The sequence below is a fragment of the Lithobates pipiens genome, unplaced genomic scaffold, assembly GCF_037356315.1.
Source record: "Lithobates pipiens isolate NorthernLeopardFrog02 unplaced genomic scaffold, aLitPip1_a1.2 Scaffold_16, whole genome shotgun sequence".
In the NCBI taxonomy this organism is placed as follows: domain Eukaryota; kingdom Metazoa; phylum Chordata; class Amphibia; order Anura; family Ranidae; genus Lithobates; species Lithobates pipiens.
The window spans coordinates 20,792,852-20,816,755 of record NW_027507748.1 but is presented as its reverse complement, the minus strand read 5'-3'; the positions used below and the strand labels follow the sequence as shown (position 1 = coordinate 20,816,755).

General features: G+C 46.6%; 1 protein-coding gene across 2 annotated transcripts in view; it reads right to left on the bottom strand.

The window, feature by feature from the left end:
- LOC143981650 (uncharacterized) overlaps positions 1–23,904 on the bottom strand; it is a 125,564-nt gene that overhangs the window by 4,638 nt on the left and 97,022 nt on the right. Inside the window, exon 4 of one of the 2 annotated variants that reach the window (XM_077479644.1) lies at positions 2,018–2,106. The exons of the other annotated variant lie outside the window; for it this stretch is intronic. Within the exon in view, the coding sequence (XP_077335770.1) occupies positions 2,018–2,106 (89 nt within the window). The remainder of the gene's footprint in view (positions 1–2,017; positions 2,107–23,904) is intronic. 2 annotated transcript variants of the gene reach the window in all.

Here is a 23,904-nt window from a genome sequence, read left to right as displayed (position 1 = left end):
ACTTCAATGGAGAAGCTGCAAAAAGGTTGTAGTGCTTTTTTGCCACAAAACAATATAATATTATATATATATATATATATATATATATATATATATATATATATATATATATATACACATATATATACACATATACATATATACACACACACATAATAACGTTTTTTTTTTTATCTGCCCAACCACAAATTAGAAAAAAAATAAAAAATAAAGAATGCAAATCACAGCAACATCGCAGTAAAAAAGCATTGGTGCAAAAATGCACAGCCAAAAGCACTGCAGAAACAGATCCAAAGCAAACTAAATAAATGTGAACAGAGCCTGAGCTCTTATTCTCTAACACTTGGCCTCGTACCACTCATTGGCATAACTGCCAAGTGTCCTGAGGGACAGTCTCTGGATTTTGTATATCCAACCATGTGTAAGGGAAATTAAAGAGCAGAATTTTTCTTATCTCATCCCATTTTGACCATTAAGTATGTGATATAATCTTCTTACCTGAAGACTGCACACCATGTACGAATATTAGTGACACAAAATAATTTGCATATGGATGTTGACCTCTGATATTTATGAGCGGTTATTCTTTATCATGATAATCAATGCTGAACTGTGAGTTATTTATTATATGGGCCCCTTCTTTATCTAGAAAGGTTTCAGACCTACCGACATTTTATTATCGGTTTTGAATATATTTGGGATGTATCTGTGGCCATTTAGACCTATGGCAACATGTCTGAGTGGCCGGTCTCCTCCTGAAAGTGGGGTAAAGTGGACTAAAAAAAGATGGCCGATGTTGGAGACTGGAGGACCCCCCTTGAGAGCGCCCGCTGGATGAAACTAGTTGGCACGACATTCCAGTTCTGACATTACGCTGCTGCATGATCCTCGGTTTCAGCGGCTGTCTCATTACGTTTTTACTGTGTTTTTTAGCGGTCACATTGTTCTAATTTAATGACTGGCTCTATTCTATAATAAACCTTTGTTTAAATGGCTACACTATCCCTGGCTTTCTGATGGCTCCTTGAGCTTTATCTGTTCCAGTGGGAGTTGCCTTTTGCTGCTGCCTCGGGCTCGGTTCACACTGCCGCGACTTGGGATCCAACTTGTGAGACTCCAAGTCGCATGACATGTGAAATCCCATGTTAGTCAATGGGAGTTGTCTTAATTAGCACAACTGACGCCGCTCTGACTTTAGAAAAGATCCCTGTACTACTCCAAGGCAACTTCTATCTGACTTGTGCCCATAGACTTTAATGGAAGTCGCCTCCAAGTAGGATCCTCATCTATATACAGTAGATGTGATTTGGATTAGACATTACAGGAAGATTACCCAGGCATTCCCTGAAAGTCGCTTCAAAGTCACATCACATCAATATGTATTCTGCTACATGTTTTTGGTAAAAAAAAATAAAAAAATCCCAACAAATGTATATTGATTGATTTGCGCAAAATTTATAGCGTCTACAAAATAATGGTGGCGATCAGCGATTTATAGTGGAACTGATATTTCGGTGGACAATTCACACTAACTGACACATTCAGTGATCAGTGCTAATAATATACACTGTCACTGTACTAATTACACTGGCTGGGAAGGGGTTAAACATCTGAGGTGATCAAAGGGTTAACTGTGTGCCTAGCCAGTGTTTTTGTGTTTACTATGTGCTGTTTTTAATAAGGGAAGTTGTGGATTTCCCTGAAACAAAATCCACCACCCCCCTGCTGACAGAACAGAGATCTGCCTTGTTTACTGTTTTGTGTCTCTCCTCGCTGATCGGCGGGTGCTGATGGCCATCTATTGGCTGGCACCCGCTGATCAGCTTGTGTTGTGTCTAATCGCCCCCTCCACCCCCTTAATAATTTTGAAGCCTTTTTCTGATTCTCTAATTCAACAACATCTATTCTGAGGATTGGTGACCAAAACTGAACTGCACATTCAAGATGAGGATGAATCAGTGTTTGTAAAGGAGAAGAATGATCCGTGTAATACAGAGAGAGGGGAAATATCACTCACCAGATATATGATGTACACAATCAGCGATACCAATATTACTGGGACATTGAGAATAACCATGCAATGGTTCCTTAAAGTGGAGGGCCACCCTGAAAACCAAAAAATGTTAAAAATGACAAAAAAATCTAAAAAAAATAAAATGAGAAAATTTTTTTTTTTACTTACCAGAAATGCCTGTTGCTAGGCACTTTATCCTAATCTTCCTCTTCCTCCTCCGCGGAGATCTTCTGTCTTCTGTCTTCGTCGCGGCGTCTTCTGGGTAATGAGTCGCGCTGTGTTCTGGGAACTGTGTGTTCCAGAACACAGCGCGTCCCATTCAGAAAGCGCTGCGGGACTCGCGCATGCGCAGTAGTTCCGGGACTCGCGCATGCGCAGTAGGAAACGGGCAGTGAAGCCGTAAGGCTCCGCTGCCTGTTTCCCTTACAGGGAATGGCGGCGCCGGGACCCGAGAGCCGAGGGACGGCTCGGCCTCGGGCGGCCGACATCGCGGGCGCCCTGGACAGGTAAGTGATTTTATTAAGTCAGCAGCTGCAGTGTTTGGAGCTGCTGACTTTTTTTTTTTTTTTTTTTAAACTGGCCCTCCTCTTTAAATATAAATAGGAATCTGTGAAAAAGAAAAAGCAAAGTACACACAATGTATAAAATTGATACACATATAATAAATATACAATGTATCGGTCTGTATGGTCGGTGGTCATGTGACATCTCACCTGTATAATTCTCCATCAGGAGAGCAGAGAAGAGACAACAAGACACAATGTTACTATTCTGTGTCACCCTCCCACTATGAACCCCCAGAGCCCGGAGCACTTCAAGTTTGGAGGCCCCTTAACATAGAAATGTAATTATATGACAAATAAAAAAGTGAACTGAAATGAATGATAAATCACATTTGTTCTAAAATGGTCGAAAAAACCCATTGGTTAGGAGACAACTTGTCGGGGACATGGCATGCGCAGATGTGCATTTGCAGATGCCCATCTTGGATAAAAGGAATGGATGGCTGCACACCGAGGTAGTGATGAATCTCTTTCTTGTAAAATCCATAACATGAATAACACCACAGGACAGGCAAACAGGTACCATGAATTCCTTTTATCCAAATTGCAGGGCTGGTGAGCCGAGGCTAGCACCCTGGGAGGAGTCCATTCCCCAGTCTACCTGGTTCCCTCACTCACCTGGAGCGGCATTTTCTTTTCCTATTAGGTGCCCGTCTTGCCAGGTACAGGCTAACGCCTATGCGCATGTGTGGGAACATTAGCGATAGCAGGTGAACGCATATGCGCAGGGCCGTTTTTAAGGCAGGGCAAAAGGGGCAGCTGCCCTGGGCCCTGTCATTGTTGTGGGGCCCAAAGCAGCTGCGTCATACTTGGTAACTATCCCAGTTTAAATTCCCTTGTTCCTTGAGGTTTTATTCCCATGCTGTGTCCTGATATCTCAATGTGAAGTTCTGTTACTAATGCTGCCCAGCTCTGCCTTATTGTTGTGTACAGATGACTAACCTGCAGACCCTGTGTTTATATGTAAATACCGACATTGATATGTAAATAGTGATGGTATTCATATGTAAATAGAGGCAGAGCGGCAGAATTCATTTGTAAATAGAGGCGGTATTCATATGTATATCATGCCCCCCTGAGGTCATATCCACCATCACCTATACTGAATGCTGCCCACTGGGGAGGTGAAGGGGCATGCTTAAAAGTCTGCACTGCACTGCCACTAAGCCCAGGAGTCCTAGGATCCCTAGGTGTTTAATGTCTATTAATGGGCCCCCTCATCTCCCCAGTCCATGGTGTGCAGGCAATGAGGAGATGATGTGCTGTAACCTCTAGCAACCAATCAGTAAGCATTAATAATGTGCAGTAACCTACAGCAACCAATCAATGAGCAGTATTGATGTACAGTAATCTATAGCAATCAATCAACAAGCAGAAATTATGTGCTGTAACCTCTACCAACCAATCACAATCATTACCACTCATTGACACTCAGTCAATGAGTGGTAATGATCAGGGGTCAAGTCCTGGGGAAAAAAGTGTGGGAACTTTAGACCCAAGATCCACCACCCCACCAAAAAAAATAAAAAATGATACGCTCATATGCACGAACGCTTCAAAAGTGGTATTTTTCATCCAATTTTGGTATTGTGTGTATGAAGCTTAACTGTTAGTACATAAAAAAAAAAAACAATCCTCAATAAACATAAATACAGTAATTCTCTGAATAATCAGCATTCATTCAATTGTGCTTCCATGCAAATGTGAACATCATGTTCTGATCTTTATTGGGGATGTTATTTTGTATATAGAATGTTTATGTGGTGAGTTTACACTTTTCATTGAACAGAGTTTGGATAACATAGGGTTAAACGGAAAGGTCATAAATGAACTGCACATTATCTGGACAGAATGCTTGGGGAGATAGTGATGTGTTCCTGCTTAGGAGATGTATGTATGTTAGCTGGGGGGGGGGGGGGCTGCAAACTCTGCAGGGGCTCCAACACACACTCGCTGTTATTCCAACCCTTCACATATTTCCACATAAACTTCCCTCCTGGCATTAAACTTTGCCAGGTATTGTGCTCAGCTTACCACCCCAAACTGATGTTCCTCCCTCAGCTCACCTCTCTCCCTGAATGTCCTGTGAGCAGAATAGCTGTGCTCCTCCTCTGGGTTCTCTCATCATCAAGATAGAGGGGGGGGGGGATTCAGCGGGACACACAAAGCAAGTATGCAGGAGACTGGGGGGGGGAGAGATGAGGAGACAGAAAATCAGGAGGGGCCGGCAGGGAGGAGCGTCAAGAGAGGTCTGACTAAATACAATCTCTTAGCAGCAGGGACCTGATCTACCCGTCAGCTAGCTGTGATTGACAGGTAGATTGAAGCGTAAGCTGTCATGGGGCCCCCTACTAGCAATGCCTGAATAGTCAGGTGTGCGGCACTTACCATTACGAGCTTTGTCGGCAGCTGCTGGTGTAGCACCTTCCACACAGCAGCCGCGTCCTGCAAGACTTTGAAGTATGCAAGCTAACGGGAACTGAGTTCCTGTTGTGGAAAAAGTACAGGAACTCCGTTCCCATGCGTTCCCGCAGGACTTGAGCCCTGGTAATGATACACTGTAACCTCTGGCCTTCAATCACAACCGCTGCCTGATCTGATTCAGTAAACTGACTTTGAGTCTTGCTCCTTTTTATTATATGTCTCAAAGCAGGTGGAGAGCGAAACTGCATGGGAGGGGCCCCAAAATATTTTTTTGCCCAGGGTCCAATCAATATTAAAGACGGCCCTGCATATGCGCATGTGCAAAAACACATGCGCACATTAGCCATTAATGCCGGTGCCAAAAGCAGCTGCACAAGTGCAGTTCTGTCTGATCTGCAGCTTTACCCCGTGTTCTGATCCTGTGCCTGTATCTGATCTGCTGTCTCCAGTCCTGAACTTTGGCTTGCCTTGACCCCAATTATTCCTGCTTGTCTGCCTGCTTTCCTGTTGCCAAACCGGGCTTGAACTCTGACCATTCTCTGCCTGCTGTTTATTACAGGCTGATCCTCCGTGTATGATCGGGCTTGTCTGAATCTTCTCCAGTCTTCTGCTTCCAGCCCGTGTAGCTCCGGTACTGCTGTCCTGCATCTACAGTATGCCTGCATCCGCTGTCCTGCATCCACAGCAGTGGCAGCCCGTGCATTAAGGGCGCATGGGCGCCACCCCCTCTCTCCTGCCACCCCTCTATGACCAATTAGATAGATTCATGCATCGCATTCTCAGGTAAGTTATTCATAATGAGCTAGTATGAGCTATGCATACTAGCTAATTATGCCTTTGTCTTTCAGGTTTCTTTTTTTTTTTCACCCATGGGTTTACAACCACTTTAATAACCAAATACCAAAAGATGATTAAATGTGAAAATCCGTGAAGAATCCATTCAAGAAAATCTAAGTATATATATATATATATCTCATTAATAAAAAATGATGAAAAATTAAATATAATACAGGTGACAGTGTATATATTGAAAAAAACAAATATATATATATATATATATATATATATATATATATATAATAAACAGTCCCACTTATGTCATCCGAAACACAAAAATAAATAAGTCCGTGAAGACAAATAAAATAATTATCCAGTGAAGTGAAATAAACATTCGACTGACACCCAATAATGTAATCCACCACTCTCTAGAGAATGTACGCTTACCAGAAGGCAAGCTAAGATAAGCTTGTAACAAAGGGGAGATATCCAGCATGAAAGCAATCAAGGTGCAGCCTCACAGTGATGAACTCAAGGGCAGGCAGATAAGCTCGGTCTGATATATCCATATAGCAATCAAGCAGTAGGACCCAAAAAGATGAGAACAGGGCACTCCATAGTGTAAACTAGTGATGGCCGAACGGTTCGCCCGGCGGTCGTTTCTCGGCGAATTTTGGTAGTTCGCGGTCCGCTCGTTCGCTCGCCTTTTGCCGTTGTTCGCCCCGGCGGACTTACGTGTTTAATGTGTAAAAGAACTTTGACCTACGATGACACGTCTATCATGGGGTACAGGACAGCCAATTGAGACATGACAGCACATGGACACTTGGACATTCCCCCTAACCTATAAATACACCCGATCCGGTGGCCATTTTACATTCTTTCTTCTGTCACTATAGGGAAAGGTTGCTGTGTGGAGTAGGGACAGATAAACCACTAGCTATTTGGTACACAAAAGTTCTTTTCAGGACTGGTATAGGTGTTAGGTAGGGATGAGCTTCGTGTTCGAGTCGAACGTACGTTCGACTCGAACATTGGCTGTTCGCCCGTTCGGCGAATTCCGAACGTTTTGGCCGTTCGCGTCAAAATTCGAGTGACGCGCGCGCGGACCACAATGCACTGCGTTGGCGCAGTGCATTGCTGTTCGATGATTGGCCAAGCATGCACTGTGACCCCGCATGCTTGGCCAATCGCAGCGCCGGCAGCGAGGAGAGCCATGATTGGCCACAGGCAGGATGCCTGTGGCCAATCATAGCTCAGGCTGTGTAGTGCACGCCCCACACTATATAAGGCCGCCTTTAAGGCGGCCTCCTGTAGTGTGTTACTTTGCATCTGAAGCAGTGGGTGTTCTGTGTACCTTCAACACAGTTACACACCAATCGTTTTTGGCTGATTTCCTATCTTGCTGCTGTGTAGTGGTTGTTGTCTGTGCCCTGACTGCAGTATACACCACTATATTCACCTCACCTATATAGCTAGTGATCTAGCTTTAACCACTTAACAACTGCCCATTGCCGATTAACGGCTTCAGGGCGGTTGTTTAACTCAGAGAGGCCGTTAATTAACGGCCTCCCAGAATTCTGCTCTCGCGTGCCCCGAGGTGTGCGCACTCGAGAGCATCCGTGACCGCCGGGTCCATAGGACCCGGCGCATCACGGTAAACGGCCGCTCATAGCGGCCGTTTACCACGTGATTGCTCCGTCAAATGACGGAGTGATCACTTGGAAACAAACCGGCGTCATGTTATGACGCCTGTTCCTCCCTCCCCTTTCTGTACCGATCGGTACAGCGGAGGGGAAAGAGATCGGTGTCAGCAGCGATGTGGGCTGCATCTGCAGTGCCCACATCGCTGCTCACCGAATTTAACCCCTCAATTCCCTGCCAATACTCTGCAATACCAGTGCATACTCTGCAGTACCCTGCCATTACTCTGCAGTACCCCCCATTACTCTGCAGTAACCCCCATTACTCTGCAGTACCCCCCAATACTCTGCAGTACCCGCCATTACTCTGCAGTACCCCGCCATTACTCTGCAGTGCAGTACCCCGCCATTACTCTGCAGTGCAGTACCCCGCCATTACTCTGCAGTGCAGTACCCCGCCATTACTCTGCAGTACCCCGCCATTACTCTGCAGTGCAGTACCCCGCCATTACTCTGCAGTACCCCGCCATTACTCTGCAGTGCAGTACCCCGCCATTACTCTGCAGTGCAGTACCCTGCTATTACTCTGCAGTACCCCCAATACTCTGCAGTACCCTGCTATTACTCTGTAGTACCCCGCCAATACCCCGCCAATACTCTGTAATACCCTGCCATAAATTGCCATACCCAGCCATACTCAGAGATACCCAGCCATACTCGGTGATACCCTGAAGTACCCAGCCATAGACGCCCCCCACCCCTCACCGCCCTCCGGTGCTTCTACCAACTCGCCAGTACGATCAAAGCCAGAATCTTTTTTTTAATTTTTTATTTCAGGCTTCCCAGCCTAGAGGTGAGATGTGGGGTCATATTGACCCCCCAGATTTCACTGTAAAGAGGACCTGTCACCCCATATTCCTATTACAAGGGATGTTTACATTTCTTGTAATAGGAATAAAAGTGATCAAAAATATATTTTTGGGAAAAAAAATGTCAAACTAAAATAAAGTAAAATGAACAATAAAAAATAAAAAATAAAAATTAAAGCGCCCATGTCCCCATGTGCTCGCATGTGCCACACATGTGAGGTATCGCCGAGAATGTTAGAGCGAGAGCAATAATTCCAGTCCTAGACCTCCTCTGCAACTCAAAACATGTAACCAGTAAAAAAATATTTAAAGCGTCGCCTATGGGGATTTTTTAAGTAGCGACGTTTGGCGCCATTCCACGGGCATGTGCAATTTTGAAGAGTGACATGTTTGATATCTATTTACTCAGCATAACTTCATCTTTCACTTTATGCAAACATTGGGCTAACAAGTGGTTAATAATAGAGCTTGCAGTCAGTAGTGTTAGGAGATAGTGCGTGCTGTCTGCGTGCTCTGTACCCAGTACATACCGCTATAATATAGGGCAGGCCCCTACTTTCAAACATCCAACTTACAAACATCTCCTACTTGCAAACGCAAGGAGACAGCAGCAAGTGAGATGAAAAAAGATGGACGACAAAACAAATTATACAGGGGTGATAACCCTTCCCTATGTTTTCCAAAAAGCTTAAAAATATTTTTTTTGGCTGGAGCTACACTTTAAAAATGTACCGGTTGAAAATGACAAACAGATTCAACTTAACACAACAAACCTACACAGTCCCTGTCTTGTTTGCATCGCCTGTATACTGCTGTTCTGAGTATATAGGGCCTGGGGGCCACACGCATTTCCTTTTTTTAATATGGGTACGGGGTTCCCCTTAATATGTGTACAAGACCCAAATAGGCTGGTAATGGGCAGGGAGGGCTACCCATGCCATTTTTCTGAATGATTTTCAACCATATTGCAGGAACCAGATATAACATTAAAACCGCAAGCAGTTTTAAATGGTGTTATTTCCGTTTAATGTCATTTTGTGCAGGGACTGTTCTAAACACGGGAAACACGTGGCACTTCACAGGCATACTATAGACACCCCCCAGGCACCATATTTAAAGGAATACTTCACTTTTTTTTTTCACTTTAATCGTCATTAAAATCAGTGCTCCCGCCAAAACGGTAGTTTTTAAAACTTTTTTTTGCAGTGACCCATGTCCCCTGAGACAGGAGGCAGATCGCCAAACCCTTTTTAGCACACTATCTTGCATATTAGCCGTTAAAATTAGCATTTTCCAATTCGAACGTTCGAGTCCCATAGACTTCAATGGGGTTCTAACGTTCGTACCGAACGCGGGGGTCGTTCGCAAGTTCTGGTGCGAACCGAACCGGGGGGTGTTCGGCTCATCCCTAGTGTTAGGTGTATATAGGTTTGCTGTGCTACTGATTGTTGCAGCAGCCTGAGTGTCTTTTGTCAGTTTAGAGAAAGGGAAAGGACGGAGTATGCTACAGGGAGAGTCAGTTTAGTCGTCATCATCATCATCATCATCATCATCATTAGCTGTTACTATCAGGTCCACAAAAGATCTATTCCAGTAACCACTAATTGTTCCAGGCTCCTCTTTTTTGCCACTTTGTATAGGGACAGGAAGGAAGCAGTGTGTCAGGCAGTGAGGGTCAGTTCCTGTTACTATTAGGCCGCGTACACACGCGGGGACTGTTCGCTGAAACTGTCCGCTGAAACCAAGTTTCAGTGGACAGTCCGCTCGTGTGTGGGCTTTCAGCGGACAGTTTCAGCGAACAGTCCGCTGAACAAGGTTTTTCGGAAATTCCGAAAAACTGTCCGCTGAAACCTTGTTTCAGCGGACAGTCCCCGCGTGTGTAGGCTTGTTCGTCAAACAAAGTTGCGCGCATGCTCAGAAAGGATTTTCACGCCGAAAGTTATAATGCAGTGTATAGGACGTCGTATTTTTCGTCCCGTCGTACGTGCCGTTCACGTCATCGCGCACGTTTTCCGCAAACTGTTCGTCCGTCGTGTGTGGCCATGTCCGTCCATGCTAATTTTGAGCGGACTGTTTGCTGAAACTGTTTGACGGACAAAGTTGGGCGAACAGTCCCCGCGTGTGTACGCGGCCTTAGTTCCACAAAGGTTCTTTTCAGGACTGGTATCAGTGGTACGGTAATAGGCTTGTACACGTATAATATTCTTTCTTCCAAATATAGAAAGAATATTATACTTGACTGCTGCCCTTCTGCTGCAGTCTGCTAATCATTCACAACTCACTTGTTCCACAAAGCTCTTTATCAGGACTGGTAACTTGGTCTGTGTAGGGTGCTACAGTACATAGGGTTGAGTGAGGTACAGTCTGCTGTTCTGTAAGGACCGCTATCGGTCCACAATAGATAGGGTTGAGGTGCACCACTGCTGACCGCTGCCCTATACTGCAGCAGTCCTTCATTGGTATAGGGACTGAAGTACAGTCTGCTAATCACTAACACACAACCTGCTTGGTCCACAAAAGTTCCTACAAGGACTGGTAACTTGGTCTAGGGTGCTACAGTACATAGGGTTGAGTGCGGTACAGTCTGCTGTTCTGTAAGGACCGCTATCGGTCCACAATAGATAGGGTTGAGGTGCACTACTGCTGACTGCTGCCCTATACTGCAGCAGTCCTTCATTGGTATAGGGACTGACGTACAGTCTGCTAATCACTAACACACAACCTGCTTGGTCCACAAAAGTTCTTATAAGGACTGGTAACTTGGTCTAGGGTGCTACAGTACATAGGGTTGAGTGCGGTACAGTCTGCTGTTCTGTAAGGACCGCTATCGGTCCACAATAGATAGGGTTGAGGTGCACCACTACTGACCGCTGCCCTATACTGCAGCAGTCCTTCATTGGTATAGGGACTGACGTACAGTCTGCTAATCACTAACACACAACCTGCTTGGTCCACAAAAGTTCTTATAAGGACTGGTAACTTGGTCTAGGGTGCTACAGTACATAGGGTTGAGTGCGGTACAGGCTGCTGTTCTGTAAGGACCGCTATCGGCTGTGCTGAGTTTCTCCTGGGCCTGCTTATTATGAGGGGATCACACCATCCCTGTGCTGTGCTGACTTTCTCCTGGGGGTTCTTATTATGAGGGGATCACACCATCCCTGTGCTGTGCTGACTTCCTCCTGGGGGTTCTTATTATGAGGGGATCACACCATCCCTGTGCTGTGCTGAGTTTCTCCTGGGCCTGCTTATTATGAGGGGATCACACCATCCCTGTGCTGTGCTGACTTACTCCTGGGGCTGCTTATGGTGCTGCTGTCAGTGCTGTATATCACGGTGCTGGTGTGAGTGCTTAATGTCACGGTGCTGCTGTCAGTGCTGTATATCACAGTGCTGATGTCAGTGCTTAATGTCACGCTTCTGATGTCAGTACTCTCTATCACGGTGTTGCTGTCAATGCTGTATGTCACGGTGCTGGTGTTAATGCTTTATGTCACGCTTCTGATGTCAGTACTCTCTATCACGGTGCTAGTGTCAGTGCTGTATATCACTGTGCTGATGTCAGTGCTGTATGTCACGCTTCTGATGTCAGTGCCCTCTATCACGGTGCTGCTGTCAGTGCTGTATATCACTGTGCTGATGTCAGTGCTTAATGTCACGCTTCTGATGTCAGTACTCTCTATCACGGTGCTGCTGTCAGTGCTGTATATCACTGTGCTGATGTCAGTGCTGTATGTCACGCTTCTGATGTCAGTGCCCTCTATCACGGTGCTGCTGTCAGTGCTGTATATCACGGTGCTGATGTCAGTGCTTAATGTCACGCTGCTGATGTCAGTGCCCTCTATCACGGTGCTGCTGTCAGTGCTGTATATCACTGTGCTGATGTCAGTGCTGTATGTCACGCTTCTGATGTCAGTGCCCTCTATCACGGTGCTGCTGTCAGTGCTGTATATCACGGTGCTGATATCAGTGCTTAATGTCACGCTTCTGATGTCAGTACTCTCTATCACGGTGTTGCTGTCAATGCTGTATGTCACGGTGCTGGTGTTAATGCTTTATGTCACGCTTCTGATGTCAGTACTCTCTATCACGGTGCTGCTGTCAGTGCTGTATATCACTGTGCTGATGTCAGTGCTGTATGTCTCGCTTCTGATGTCAGTGCTCTCTATCACGGTGCTGCTGTCAGTGCTGTATATCACGGTGCTGATGTCAGTGCTGTATGTCACGCTGCTGATGTCAGTGCTCTCTATCACGGTGATGATGTCAGTGCTGTATGTCACGCTTCTGATGTCAGTGCCCTCTATCACGGTGCTGCTGTCAGTGCTGTATATCACGGTGCTGATGTCAGTGCTTAATGTCACGCTTCTGATGTCAGTACTCTCTATCACGGTGTTGCTGTCAATGCTGTATGTCACGGTGCTGGTGTTAATGCTTTATGTCACGCTGCTGATGTCAGTGCTCTCTATCACGGTGCTGGTGTCAGATGACTCTATCACGGTGAAGGTGTCATTGCTGTATGTCACGCTGCTGGTGATCATCTCCTGCACCCTCTTCTTTGCCTACCCTGGTCCCTGACCTTCCCTCTCCTCCATTGCCTTCATGCGCTCCACAGTCCTGAATTGTCACAACAATTTCCCATATAAAAAAAGAATGCTTGTAGTTATCGATCCCAAATTCACCTCATACATGTGTTATGTCATTGGCCATGTGGTGGGACTATGTTTGCCCTGCTAATAATTATTTTGTGGCTGCAAATTTGACCTAAAGGTTGGCGAAGTTCGCCTCCCATTGAAGTCAATGGGGCCCGCGGCGAACGTTCGGTTTCGCGAACGGTTCGCCTCGTTCGCGTTCCGTGTTCGCGAAACGTCCCGTCGGAAGTTCGTCCATCACTAGTGTAAACCAGTATAGAAAATGTAATAAGGATAAGAAAAGATGTACTTACATCAAATAGCAGATAAAATTACATCTCACATAAAAAACATGGCCAGCCAGCTAGCAATCGCCCGTTTGGAATCAATGGTGTACAGCAATGACGTCAGCGCGTCAACCACCTGACATATGTTTTGTCTCACGTAGACATTGTCAAGGAAATGGGCGACGCACTGACTCATCTCTTAAAGCGGAGCTCCACCCTAAAGTGGAGCTTCCGCTCATTGGAACCCTCCCCCCCTCCGGCGCCACAATTGGCACCTTTCAGGGGGGAGGGGGGTGCAGGTACCTGTACAGCACAGGTATCTGCACCAACTTCCGGCATAGATATCCGCAGAATCTACACCCCTTTCCGCAGGTCCCCCGCTGTCTGCTGGGAAACACACGGATCCCAGAGACAGCGGGGACCATCCTTATTGCGCAGCGCGACTCGCGCATAAGCATTAGGGAACCGGGAAATGAATCCACTTCCTGATTCCCATACCCAAGATGGCGGTGGCAGCACCCAAGAGGCGATCGAGAGATCGGCTTCGGGTGTCGACATCGCGCTGGGCGGGTAAGTGTCCTTCTTTTAAAAGTCAGCAGCTGCAGTATTTGTAGCTGCTGGCTTTTAAAAAAAAAAAAAACGGCGGAACTCCCGCTTTAAATAAGGAAACAGAACCATGCCTCATTGTGAACCCGAGTGTTAAATTAAAAAAATATTATTATTAATAACGGAACAAAGGTTCCACAAAGCTCTATGTAAAAATGAAATTTCAAAAGTGTGAAAATTGTCAATATAAATCCCAGTGCTCACATCCAAACGGGCACACAGAGGGATAAAGCAAAAAATAGTGATCCCGCCAAAAGGAACAGCACTAAAAAGTGTCTATATATATTAGAGGTCGACCGATATATCGGCCGATATTTGGCGTTTTTTCATTAATCGGTATCAGCCGATTGTGCTGCTAAAAAAGGCCAATGATATCTTCAGCGCGACTTGCAAATGACTTCAGTAATATAAGTCAATGTAAGTTGCCTGAAGACATCAGAGAAGCCACTTGGTTCTCCTCTCTGGGCAGTCTGCCAAGAAAAGAGCAAAGAGATACAATGTTTACACTTCTGAATATATGAACTCCAACTCTGTGTGTAGAAGTTCTCAGTTTAACCATTTAACCGTTTCCTGACCAACGCACGCCGATGTACGTCGGAAGAATGGCACGGGCGGGCATATTGGCGTACAGGTACGTCCAATCTTTAATGCCACCCTGCCATCACAAGTGCACCGCCGGTGGCGCGCTCGTGTGCTGGTCGGGACCCCCGTGAGTCCGGTCGCGGGTTCCGCGGACTCGATCACCGTGGGCATACCCGCAATTGTCTCACGGGGCGGCTGAACGGAGAGATGCCGTTGTAAATAGCATCTCGCCGTTCTGCCTTGCAACTGGTGACGCTGATCTCTGCTCCATGTGATTGGAGCAGAGATCAGTGTTCACTAAATAAAAGCCCAGCCACCAACAGTTAGTAACACACCCCTAGGAACACTTAACCCCTACACTGCCACCCACTGGTTAACCCCTTCACTGCCAGTGTCATTTACACAGGAATCACTGCATTTATATAGCACTGATTGTTGTATAAATGGCAATGGTCCCAAAAATGTGTCAAAAATGTCTGATGTGTCCTCCATAATGTCGCAGTCACAATAAAAATCGCTGATCGCCGCCATTACTAGTAAAAAAAAATTATTAATAAAAATGCCATAAAACTATCTCCTATTTTGTAAATGTTATAACTTTTGCGCAAACCAATCAATAATCGCGTATTGTGATTTTTTTACCAAACATATGTAGAAGAATACGTATCGGCCTAAACTGAGGAAAAAAATGTTTTTTTATATATTTTTGGGGGGTATTTATTAAAACAAAAAGTAAAAAAATAATGCGTTTTTTCAAAATTGTCGCTCTATTTTTGTTTATAACGCAAAAAATAAAAACCGCAGAGGTGATCAAATACCACCATAAGAAATTTCTATTTGTGGGAAAAAAAGGATGCCAATTTAGTTTGGGAGCCACATCGCATGACCGCGCAATTGTCAGTTAAAGCGACGCAGTGCCGAATCGCAAAAAGTGGTCTGGTCTTTTCTGACACTTGATGCTTACAAATAGGGATGAGCCGAACACCCCCCGGTTCGGTTTGCACCAGAACTTTCGAACGGACCCCAAATTCGAACGAACTTTAGAACCCCATTGAAGTCTATGGGACTCGAACGTTCGAAATGAAAAGTGCTAATTTTAACGGCTAATATGCAAGATTCTGTCCTAAAAAGGGTTTGGGGACCTGGCTCCTGCCCCAGGGGACATGGGTCAATGCATAAAATGTTTATAAAAACGGCCGTTTTGGCGGGAGCACTGATTTTAATGACGATTAAAGTGAGAAAAAAAAAAGTGAAATATTCCTTTAAATATGGTGCCTGGGGGGTGTCTGTAGTATGCCTGTGAAGTGCCACGTGTTTCCCGTGTTTAGAACAGTCCCTGCACAAAATGACATTAAACGGAAATAACACCATTTAAAACTGCTTGCGGTTTTAATGTTATATCTGGTTCCTGCAATATGGTTGAAAATCATTCAGAAAAATGGCATGGGTAGCCCTCCCTGCCCATTACCAGCCCCTTTGGGTCTTGTACGCATATTAAGGGGAACCCTGTACCCATATTAAAAAAAGGAAATGCGTGTGGCCCCCAGGCCCTATATACTCAGAACAGCAGTATACAGGCGGTACAAACAAGACAGGGACTGTGTAGGTTTGTTGTGTTAAGTTGAATCTGTTTGTAATTTTCAACTGGTACATTTTTAAAGTGTAGCTCCAGTCAAAAAAACTATTTTTAAGCTTTTTGGAAAACATAGGGAAGGGTTATCACCCGTGTATAATTTGTTTTGTCGTCCATCTTTTTTCATCTCACTTGCTGTTGTCTCCTTCCGTTTGCAAGTAGGAGATGTTTGTAAATTGGATGTTTGAAAGTAGGGGCCTGCCCTATATGCTCTGCAGAAATGGCGGAACAAGGTGTTGGTTTCGCCACAACATTGTAAGCCCTCAAAGTGACTCTTGGTGGGCGCTGGAGCGCCCTGCTGTGAACGATTATATCAAGAATTGTAATTACATGCCATTGTTGAACAGTGGTAGAAAAATTGACCTTTGGTGATTGTGGTGCTGGTGCCACAACACTATAAGTCCTCACAGTTACTCTGGGTGGGCACAGGAACGGGCCCTCCTGTGAAATATTATATCAAGAATTGTAATTACATGTCCCTGTTAAACAGGGGCAGAAAAATTGGGCCTTAGGCACTGGTGCTGGTGCCACCACACTGCAACCTCTGCCATATACTCTAGTTTTATTGCAGGAATTAGCCCTGCTGCAAAGCATTGCATCAAAAATTGTACTTAAACGCCCCTGTTAAACAGGGGCAGAAAAATTGGGCCTTAGGCACTGGTGCTGGTGCCACCACACTGCAACCTCTGCCATATGCTCTAGTTTTATTGCAGGAATTAGCCCTGCTGCAAAGCATTGCATCAAAAATTGTACCTAAACGCCCCTGTTAAACAGGGGCAGAAAAATTGGGCCTTAGGCACTGGTGCTGGTGCCACCACACTGCAACCTCTTCCATATACTCTAGTTTTATTGCAGGAATTAGCCCTGCTGCAAAGCATTGCATCAAAAATTGTAATTAAACGCCCCTGTTAAACAGGGGCAGAAAAATTGGGTCTTAGGCACTGGTGCTGGTGCCACCACACTGCAACCTCTCCCATATACTCTTGTTTGATTGCAGGAATTAGCCCTGCTGCAAAGCATTGCATCAAAAATTGTACTTAAACGCCCCTGTTAAACAGGGGCAGAAAAATTGGGCCTTAGGCATCACCCAGAACCAGAAATGTTCTTCCAACATATCAGCGGAGGAGGAAGAGGATAGACAATCAACATAACAAGACAGTCACTCAGCATCAGCATAGGCAGTCATGAAGGGATGTGATATTTAAAAAAAAATTATTCTGTTACATCAGCTTCAGGTGCTTGGTAGCTGTGGGTGATCCAAGACTGATTCATCTTGATGAAGGTCAGTCGATCAACTGATTCGGTGGACAGGCGCACCCTGTGATCGGTAACAAAGCCACCAGCAGCACTGAAGGTGCGTTCTGAAAGAACGCTGGATGCAGGATAGGCCAGTAGCTCAATTGCATACTGTGCAAGCTCTGGCCAGTGATCCATCCTCAAGACCCAGTAAGCCAGAGGATTTTTGGTGGGAAAGGTGTCCAAGTCTGACCTTGCCCCTAGGTATTCCTGCACCATGTAAATCAGACGCTGGCGATGGTTGCTGGAACCGATCATACCTTGGGGCTGCGGACTAAAAAATTGTCTGAAAGCATCAGTCAGACGGCCACCTTCTCCACCGCTCCTTCTGACCGATGCCTCAGCAACACGTTGTCCAGGACCAGGAGTTTGTAACCTTCCAGTCTCTGGGAACGCGTTGCACAGACCTTTCTGCAAGGCCTCCCGGAGATGTCTCATCCTCTGCTCCCTCTGCGATGGCAAGATAAGGTCGGCAACCTTACCCTTGTACCGTGGATCAAGGAGAGTGGCCAGCCAGTAATGGTCCCTCTTCTTGATCCGAAGAATACGAGGATCCTTCCACAGGCTTTGCAGGATCAGGGAGGCCATGCAGCGTAGGTTAGCTGAGGCATTCGGTCCGGAGTCCTCTGGGTCACTAAGGACAACATGATCTGCAGCTACCTCCTCCCAGCCACGTACAAGTCCACGTGTTTCTTGGGACTGTAAATTAGACATGTGCATTCGTTTTGGTCCGAATGCATTTTCGTCCGAATTTCAGCTATTTTCGTTTTCGTTTTGACAAACGATAACGAAAGCACAAAATCCGAAAAACGAAAGATCCGACATAAATAAATGCTTTATTTTCGTTTTCATTGTTACAACAGTTCGATATAGAATAGGAGATTCGACATGACTCTGACAATAACAATCTGTCTATAGAACTTGTGGTCGAATGTGCCTAACCTTACCTCTATTAGTCCAAGATTATATAGAGAAAATATCCGACAGAGAAAAAAGATTTGACAGAGAGAAAAGATTCTGCAAGTTACTGTCCTAAAAAGTGTTTGGGGACCCGGGTCCTGCCCCAGGGGACATGTATCAATGCAAAAAAAAGTTTTAAAAACGGCCGTTTTTTCGGGAGCAGTGATTTTAATAATGATTGAAGTGAAACAATAAAAGTGTAATATTCCTTTAAATTTCGTAGGGGGGGGTTGTCTATAGTATGCCTGTGAAGGGACGCATGTTTCCCGTGCTTAGAACTGTCCCTGCAAAGTGTCATTTATGCAGGAAAAAAAGTCCTTTAAAATCACTCGCAGCTATTATGAATTGTCGGCTCCCGTAATACAGAGAACACTCATTGAAAGTCATTGATAAAAAAAATAATAATAAAAAAAAAAAAAGCGTGGGGGTCCCCCAAATTCAATTACCAGGCCCTTCAGGTCTGGTATGGATATTAAGGGGAACCCCGCGTCAAATTTTTAAAAAAATTGACGTGGGGTTCCTCCTAAAAATCCATACCAGACCCTTTATCCGAGCACGCAACCTGGCAGGCCGCAGGAAAAGAGGGGGGGATGAGAGAGCGGCCCCCCCTCCCTCCTGAACCATACCAGGCCACATGCCCTCAACATTGGGAGGATGCTTTGGGGGTCTGTGACCCCTCAAAGCACCTTGTCCCCATGTTGATGAGGACAAGGGCCTCATCTCCACAACCCTGGCCGGTGGTTGTGGAGGTCTGCGGGCGGGGGGCTTATCAGAATCTGGAAGCCCCCTTTAACAAGGGGACCCCCAGATCCCGCCCCCCCCCCCCTGTTTGAAATGGTAAGGGGGTACAAAAGTACCCCTACCATTTCACAAAGAAAGTGTAAAAAATGGTTAAATAAAACAAACAGACTTTTGAAAAATTCCTTTATTAAAAATAAAAAAATAAAAAAAAGATTCCAGCGGCGGTAATCCACTCTTGCTATCCAGCGACAGACGATCATCTCTCCAGCGATGTCTCATCTCATCCAGCGCAGCGAATACATCCGTCTTCTGTCTCCGTGAAGGAGACACTGCAGGCATTCCGGCGGCTGACGTTTCTTATATACGGAGGGCGGGGCCACCCGTCACCTGACCCCGCCCCCCTCTGACGCAAGGGGAAACCCGGGGTTCCCTGTGACGTATGGGTGACCCCGCACCCCTCTGATGTAACACAGGCAGGTTTCCGTTACATCAGAGGGGGGCGGGGTCACCCATACGTCACGGGGAACCCCCGGGTTTCCCCTTGCGTCAGAGGGGGACGGGGTCAGGTGACGGGTGGCCCCGCCCTCCGTATATAAGAAACGTCAGCCGCCGGAATGCCTGCAGTGTCTCCTTCACGGAGACAGAAGAAGGATGGATCGCTGCGCTGGATGAGATGAGACATCGCTGGAGAGATGATCGTCCATCGCTGGATAGCAAGAGTGGATTACCGCCGCTGGAATCTTTTTTTTATTTTTTTATTTTTAATAAAGGAATTTTTCAAAAGTCTGTTTGTTTTATTTAACCATTTTTTACACTTTCTTTGTGAAATGGTAGGGGTACTTTTGTACCCCCTTACCATTTCAAACAGGGGGGGGCGGGATCTGACCGTAATTCATGTGGATTTTCGGACGAATGCAATTTTTGAACGAAAAACGAAATAAATGAAAACGAATTTCGGGAGTAACTAAATAAATTAAGTTTTCGGACGAAAACGAAATTCCGAAACAAAATATTTTACTCTGCACATGTCTACTGTAAATCATCCCTACAAGACTGCTGCTGCTGCTGCTGATGCTGAGTGCCAGCCTCTACCTCCATGCTGACACAATCATCCTCCTCCTCTTCCTCCTCCTCATCCTCTTCCTGTGTGATGGGTGGCACAGCAGGAACACTGTCTGGATAAAGGGGGCCTTGAGAGGCAAGGAAGTCCTCTTCTTCCTGCCTCTGTTCTGCCTCAAGTGCCCTGTCCATTATTCCACGCAGCGTATGCTCCAAGAGGTGGACAAGAGGTACAGTGTCACTGATGCATGCACTGTCACTGCTCACCATCCTTGTGGCCTCATCAAACGGTGACAGGACAGTGCATGCATCCCTGATCATGCCCCACTGGCGTGGTGAGAAAAAACCGAGCTCCCCTGACCCTGTCCTGGTGCCGTAGTCGCACAGGTACTCATTGATGGCCCTCTGCTGCGTGTGCAGCCGCTGCAGCATGGCCAGCGTTGAGTTCCACCTGGTGGGCATGTCACATATAAGGCGGTTCTTGGGCAGGTTCAACTCCTTTTGGAGCTCAGCCAGCCGAGCACAGGCATAAAATGATCGGCGGAAATGCACACAGACTTTCCTGGCCTGCTTCAGGACATCCTGTAAGCCGGGGTACCTGCCCAAGAACCGCTGCACCACCAGGTTAAGGACGTGAGCTACACAGGGCACATGGGTCAGTTGTCCCTGTCGGAGGGCGGAGAGGAGGTTGGTGCCATTGTCACAAACCACCATTCCTGGCTTAAGCTGGCGTGGCGTCAACCACCTCTCGGCCTGCCCCTGCAGAGCTGACAAAACATCCGCCCCAGTGTGGCTCCTGTCCCCCAAACAAACCAGCGTAAGCACGGCATGGCATCGTTTTGCCTGCGTACTTGCGTAGCCCCTGGAACGCCTACGAAGCACCGCTGGTTCTGAGGACAGAGCACTGGAAGAGGCCATGGAGGAAGAAGAAGAGGAGGGGGTGGAGGAGAGAGGTGTGTCACAAACAATAGTAGCATTTTGGAGGCATGGTGGCGGAACAACCTCCAACACTACTGCACCTTGTCCTGCATCCTTCCCGGCTGCCAGAAGAGTGACCCAATGGGCCGTGAAAGATAGGTAACGTCCCTGTCCATGCCTGCTGGACCATGAGTCAGCGGTAATATGCACCTTACCGCTGACCGCCCTGTCCAGCGAGGCAAGGACATTGCCTTCCATTTGCCGGTAGAGAGCCGGAATCGCCTTCCGTGAGAAAAAGTGGCGTTTGGGGACCTGCCACTGAGGAACCGCACATTGTACAAACTCACGGAAGGGGGCCGAGTCTACCAACTGAGAAGGCAGCAGTTGAAGTGCTAGCAATTTAGCCAAGCTAGCATACAACCGCTGGGCATGTGGATGGCTGGGAGTGAACTTCTTTCGCCGGTCCAGCAGCTGGAGCAGGGACATTTGCCTGCTATAATCGGACGTGGGTGTACCGCTAGCAGAGTTCCCGGAAGCACTTGGCTGTGACACACCTAATTCTACACCTTCATTCCTCTCAGAGCAGGTTTCAGAGAGGACTGAAGGTCTAGTGGGGTTGGAGATGCCAGCTGATGAGGAGCAAGGAGAGGTCCACTTTGTTCTTTGGTGTGGGTCTTTGAGGTACGCTTGCGAACGAGCTGCATGGCAGGTCAACATATGTCTGGTCAAGCATGTGGTGCCCAAGCGGCTGATGTTTTGGCCACGCGGGATACGCTTGAGACATATGTTGCAAATAGCAGCGGTGCGATCTGATGCACTCGTCTCAAAAAAGGCCCACACCAAAGAACTTTTAGAATAACGCGCAGAGGCAGCGCTCTGCACAGGCGGAGCTCTGCGGTGTGATTCAGTCGGTGTGCTGCCCCTAAGCTGGCCCCCGGAGGGCATCCTGCCTCGTTGGACATGTGCCTCCTCCTCCTCCTCCTCTCTCCTTCCAGGCACCCACGTGGTGTCAGTGCCCTCATCATCCCCTCCCTCTTCATTGCTGTAGCAAACCTGGCAGTATTCTGCAGCTTGTGGAACATGACTGCCAGATTGCTGTCCTTCTTGAGCATCCCCTCTCTCTGCGCTCACGGTACTGCCTTCCTCTAGCTGAGTGTCATCATCAGAGCCCACAAAACACTGGGCATCCTCCTGGAGCATGTACCCAACACTGTGCTCAAAGAGTTCAGGAGGCTCCTCAGGAGGACATGGTGGGTCTAGGGAAGGAGTCACTGATGATGACATTGAGAGGAGGGAAGACGATGCGTTGGCAGCTGCTTTGCTAGTACCCTAAGACTGGGTGAGAGAGGATGAGGAGGATGAAAAGGTCTTGGTCATCCACTCTACCAAGTCGTTGGCATGTTGCGGCTCAACATGTCCAGGTGCCGAAAAGAAGGACAAGCGTGTCCCATGGCCACATGCTGATGACAATGCAACGCGTCCACGACCAGCACTGTTGTCTCTAGACACAGAGCCTGCTTGCCCTCTTTTATCGGCTCGCGCCTGTCTGCCTCTCCTTGCTGGCCTTCCAGACATGGTAATGGCCTGAAGGGAGTTGGGTAAAACAGCAGTGTAATGGAGTCACCCAACACCCACTAAGCCCTGCAGATGGCTCTATTAGAGAACAGCAATAAACGGTAGATACAGGTGTATATTGTGCTGGAGGCACACAACACCCACTAACTCCTGCAGATGCCTTTATTATAGAACACCAGAGATAAAGGGGTATACTGTAATTGAGTCACACAACACCCACTAAGCCCTGCAGATGGCTCTATTAGAGAACAGCAATAAAGGGTAGATACAGGTGTATATTGTGCTGGAGGCACAAAAAACCCACTAACTCCTGCAGATGCCTTTTTTATAGAACAGCAGAGATAAAGGGGTATATACAGATGTATACTGTGCTGTGCTGGAGGCACACACAACTTCCAATAACTCCTGCAGATGGCAGATGGCTCAAATAGAGAAGAGCTATGTAGGTGGATATAGCGGTATGTACTGGGTACAGAGCACGCAGACAGCATGCACAAGCTCCTAACACTACTGACTGCAAGCTCTATTATAAAAGATAGATCACTAGCTATATAGGTGAGGTGAATATAGCGGTGTATACTGCAGTCAGGGCACACAGACAACAACCACTACACAACAGCAAGATCGAAAATCGGCCGATAATGATCGGTGTGTACTGTGTTGAAGGTACACAGAACACCCACTAACTGCTTCAGACGCCAACACACTACACTAGGCCGCCGCGCTGGTAGCCTTATATAGTGTGGGGCGTGTACTACACAGCCTGAGCTATGATTGGCCACAGGCATCCTGCCTGTGGCCAATCATGGCTCTTCTCGCTGCTGGCGCTGTGATTGGCCAAGCATGCGGGGTCACAGTGCATGCTTGGCCAATCATGAGCCAGCAATGCACTGCGATAACGCAGTGCATTGTGGGCGCCATACGAATTTGGCGCGAACGGCCCATAACGTTCGGAATTCGCCGAACGGGCGAACAGCCGATGTTCGAGTCGAACGTATGTTTGACTCGAACACGAAGCTCATCCCTACTTACAAATAAAAATCCTGTATTTTCTACTAGAAAATCACGTAGAACCCCCAAAAATTATATATATTTTTTTAGCAGAGATCCTAGGGAATAAAATAGTGGTTGTTGCAATATTTTATGTCACACAGTATTTGCGCAGCGGTCTTTCAAATGTAATTTTTTTGGAAAAAATACACTAATGATTTAAAAAAATAAAAATAAAACAGTAAAGTAAAGTTAGCCCATTTTTTTTCATCCAAAAGTTTTAATTACCGTATATACTCGAGTATAAGCCGAGATTTTCAGCCTCTTTTTTGAGGCTGAAAG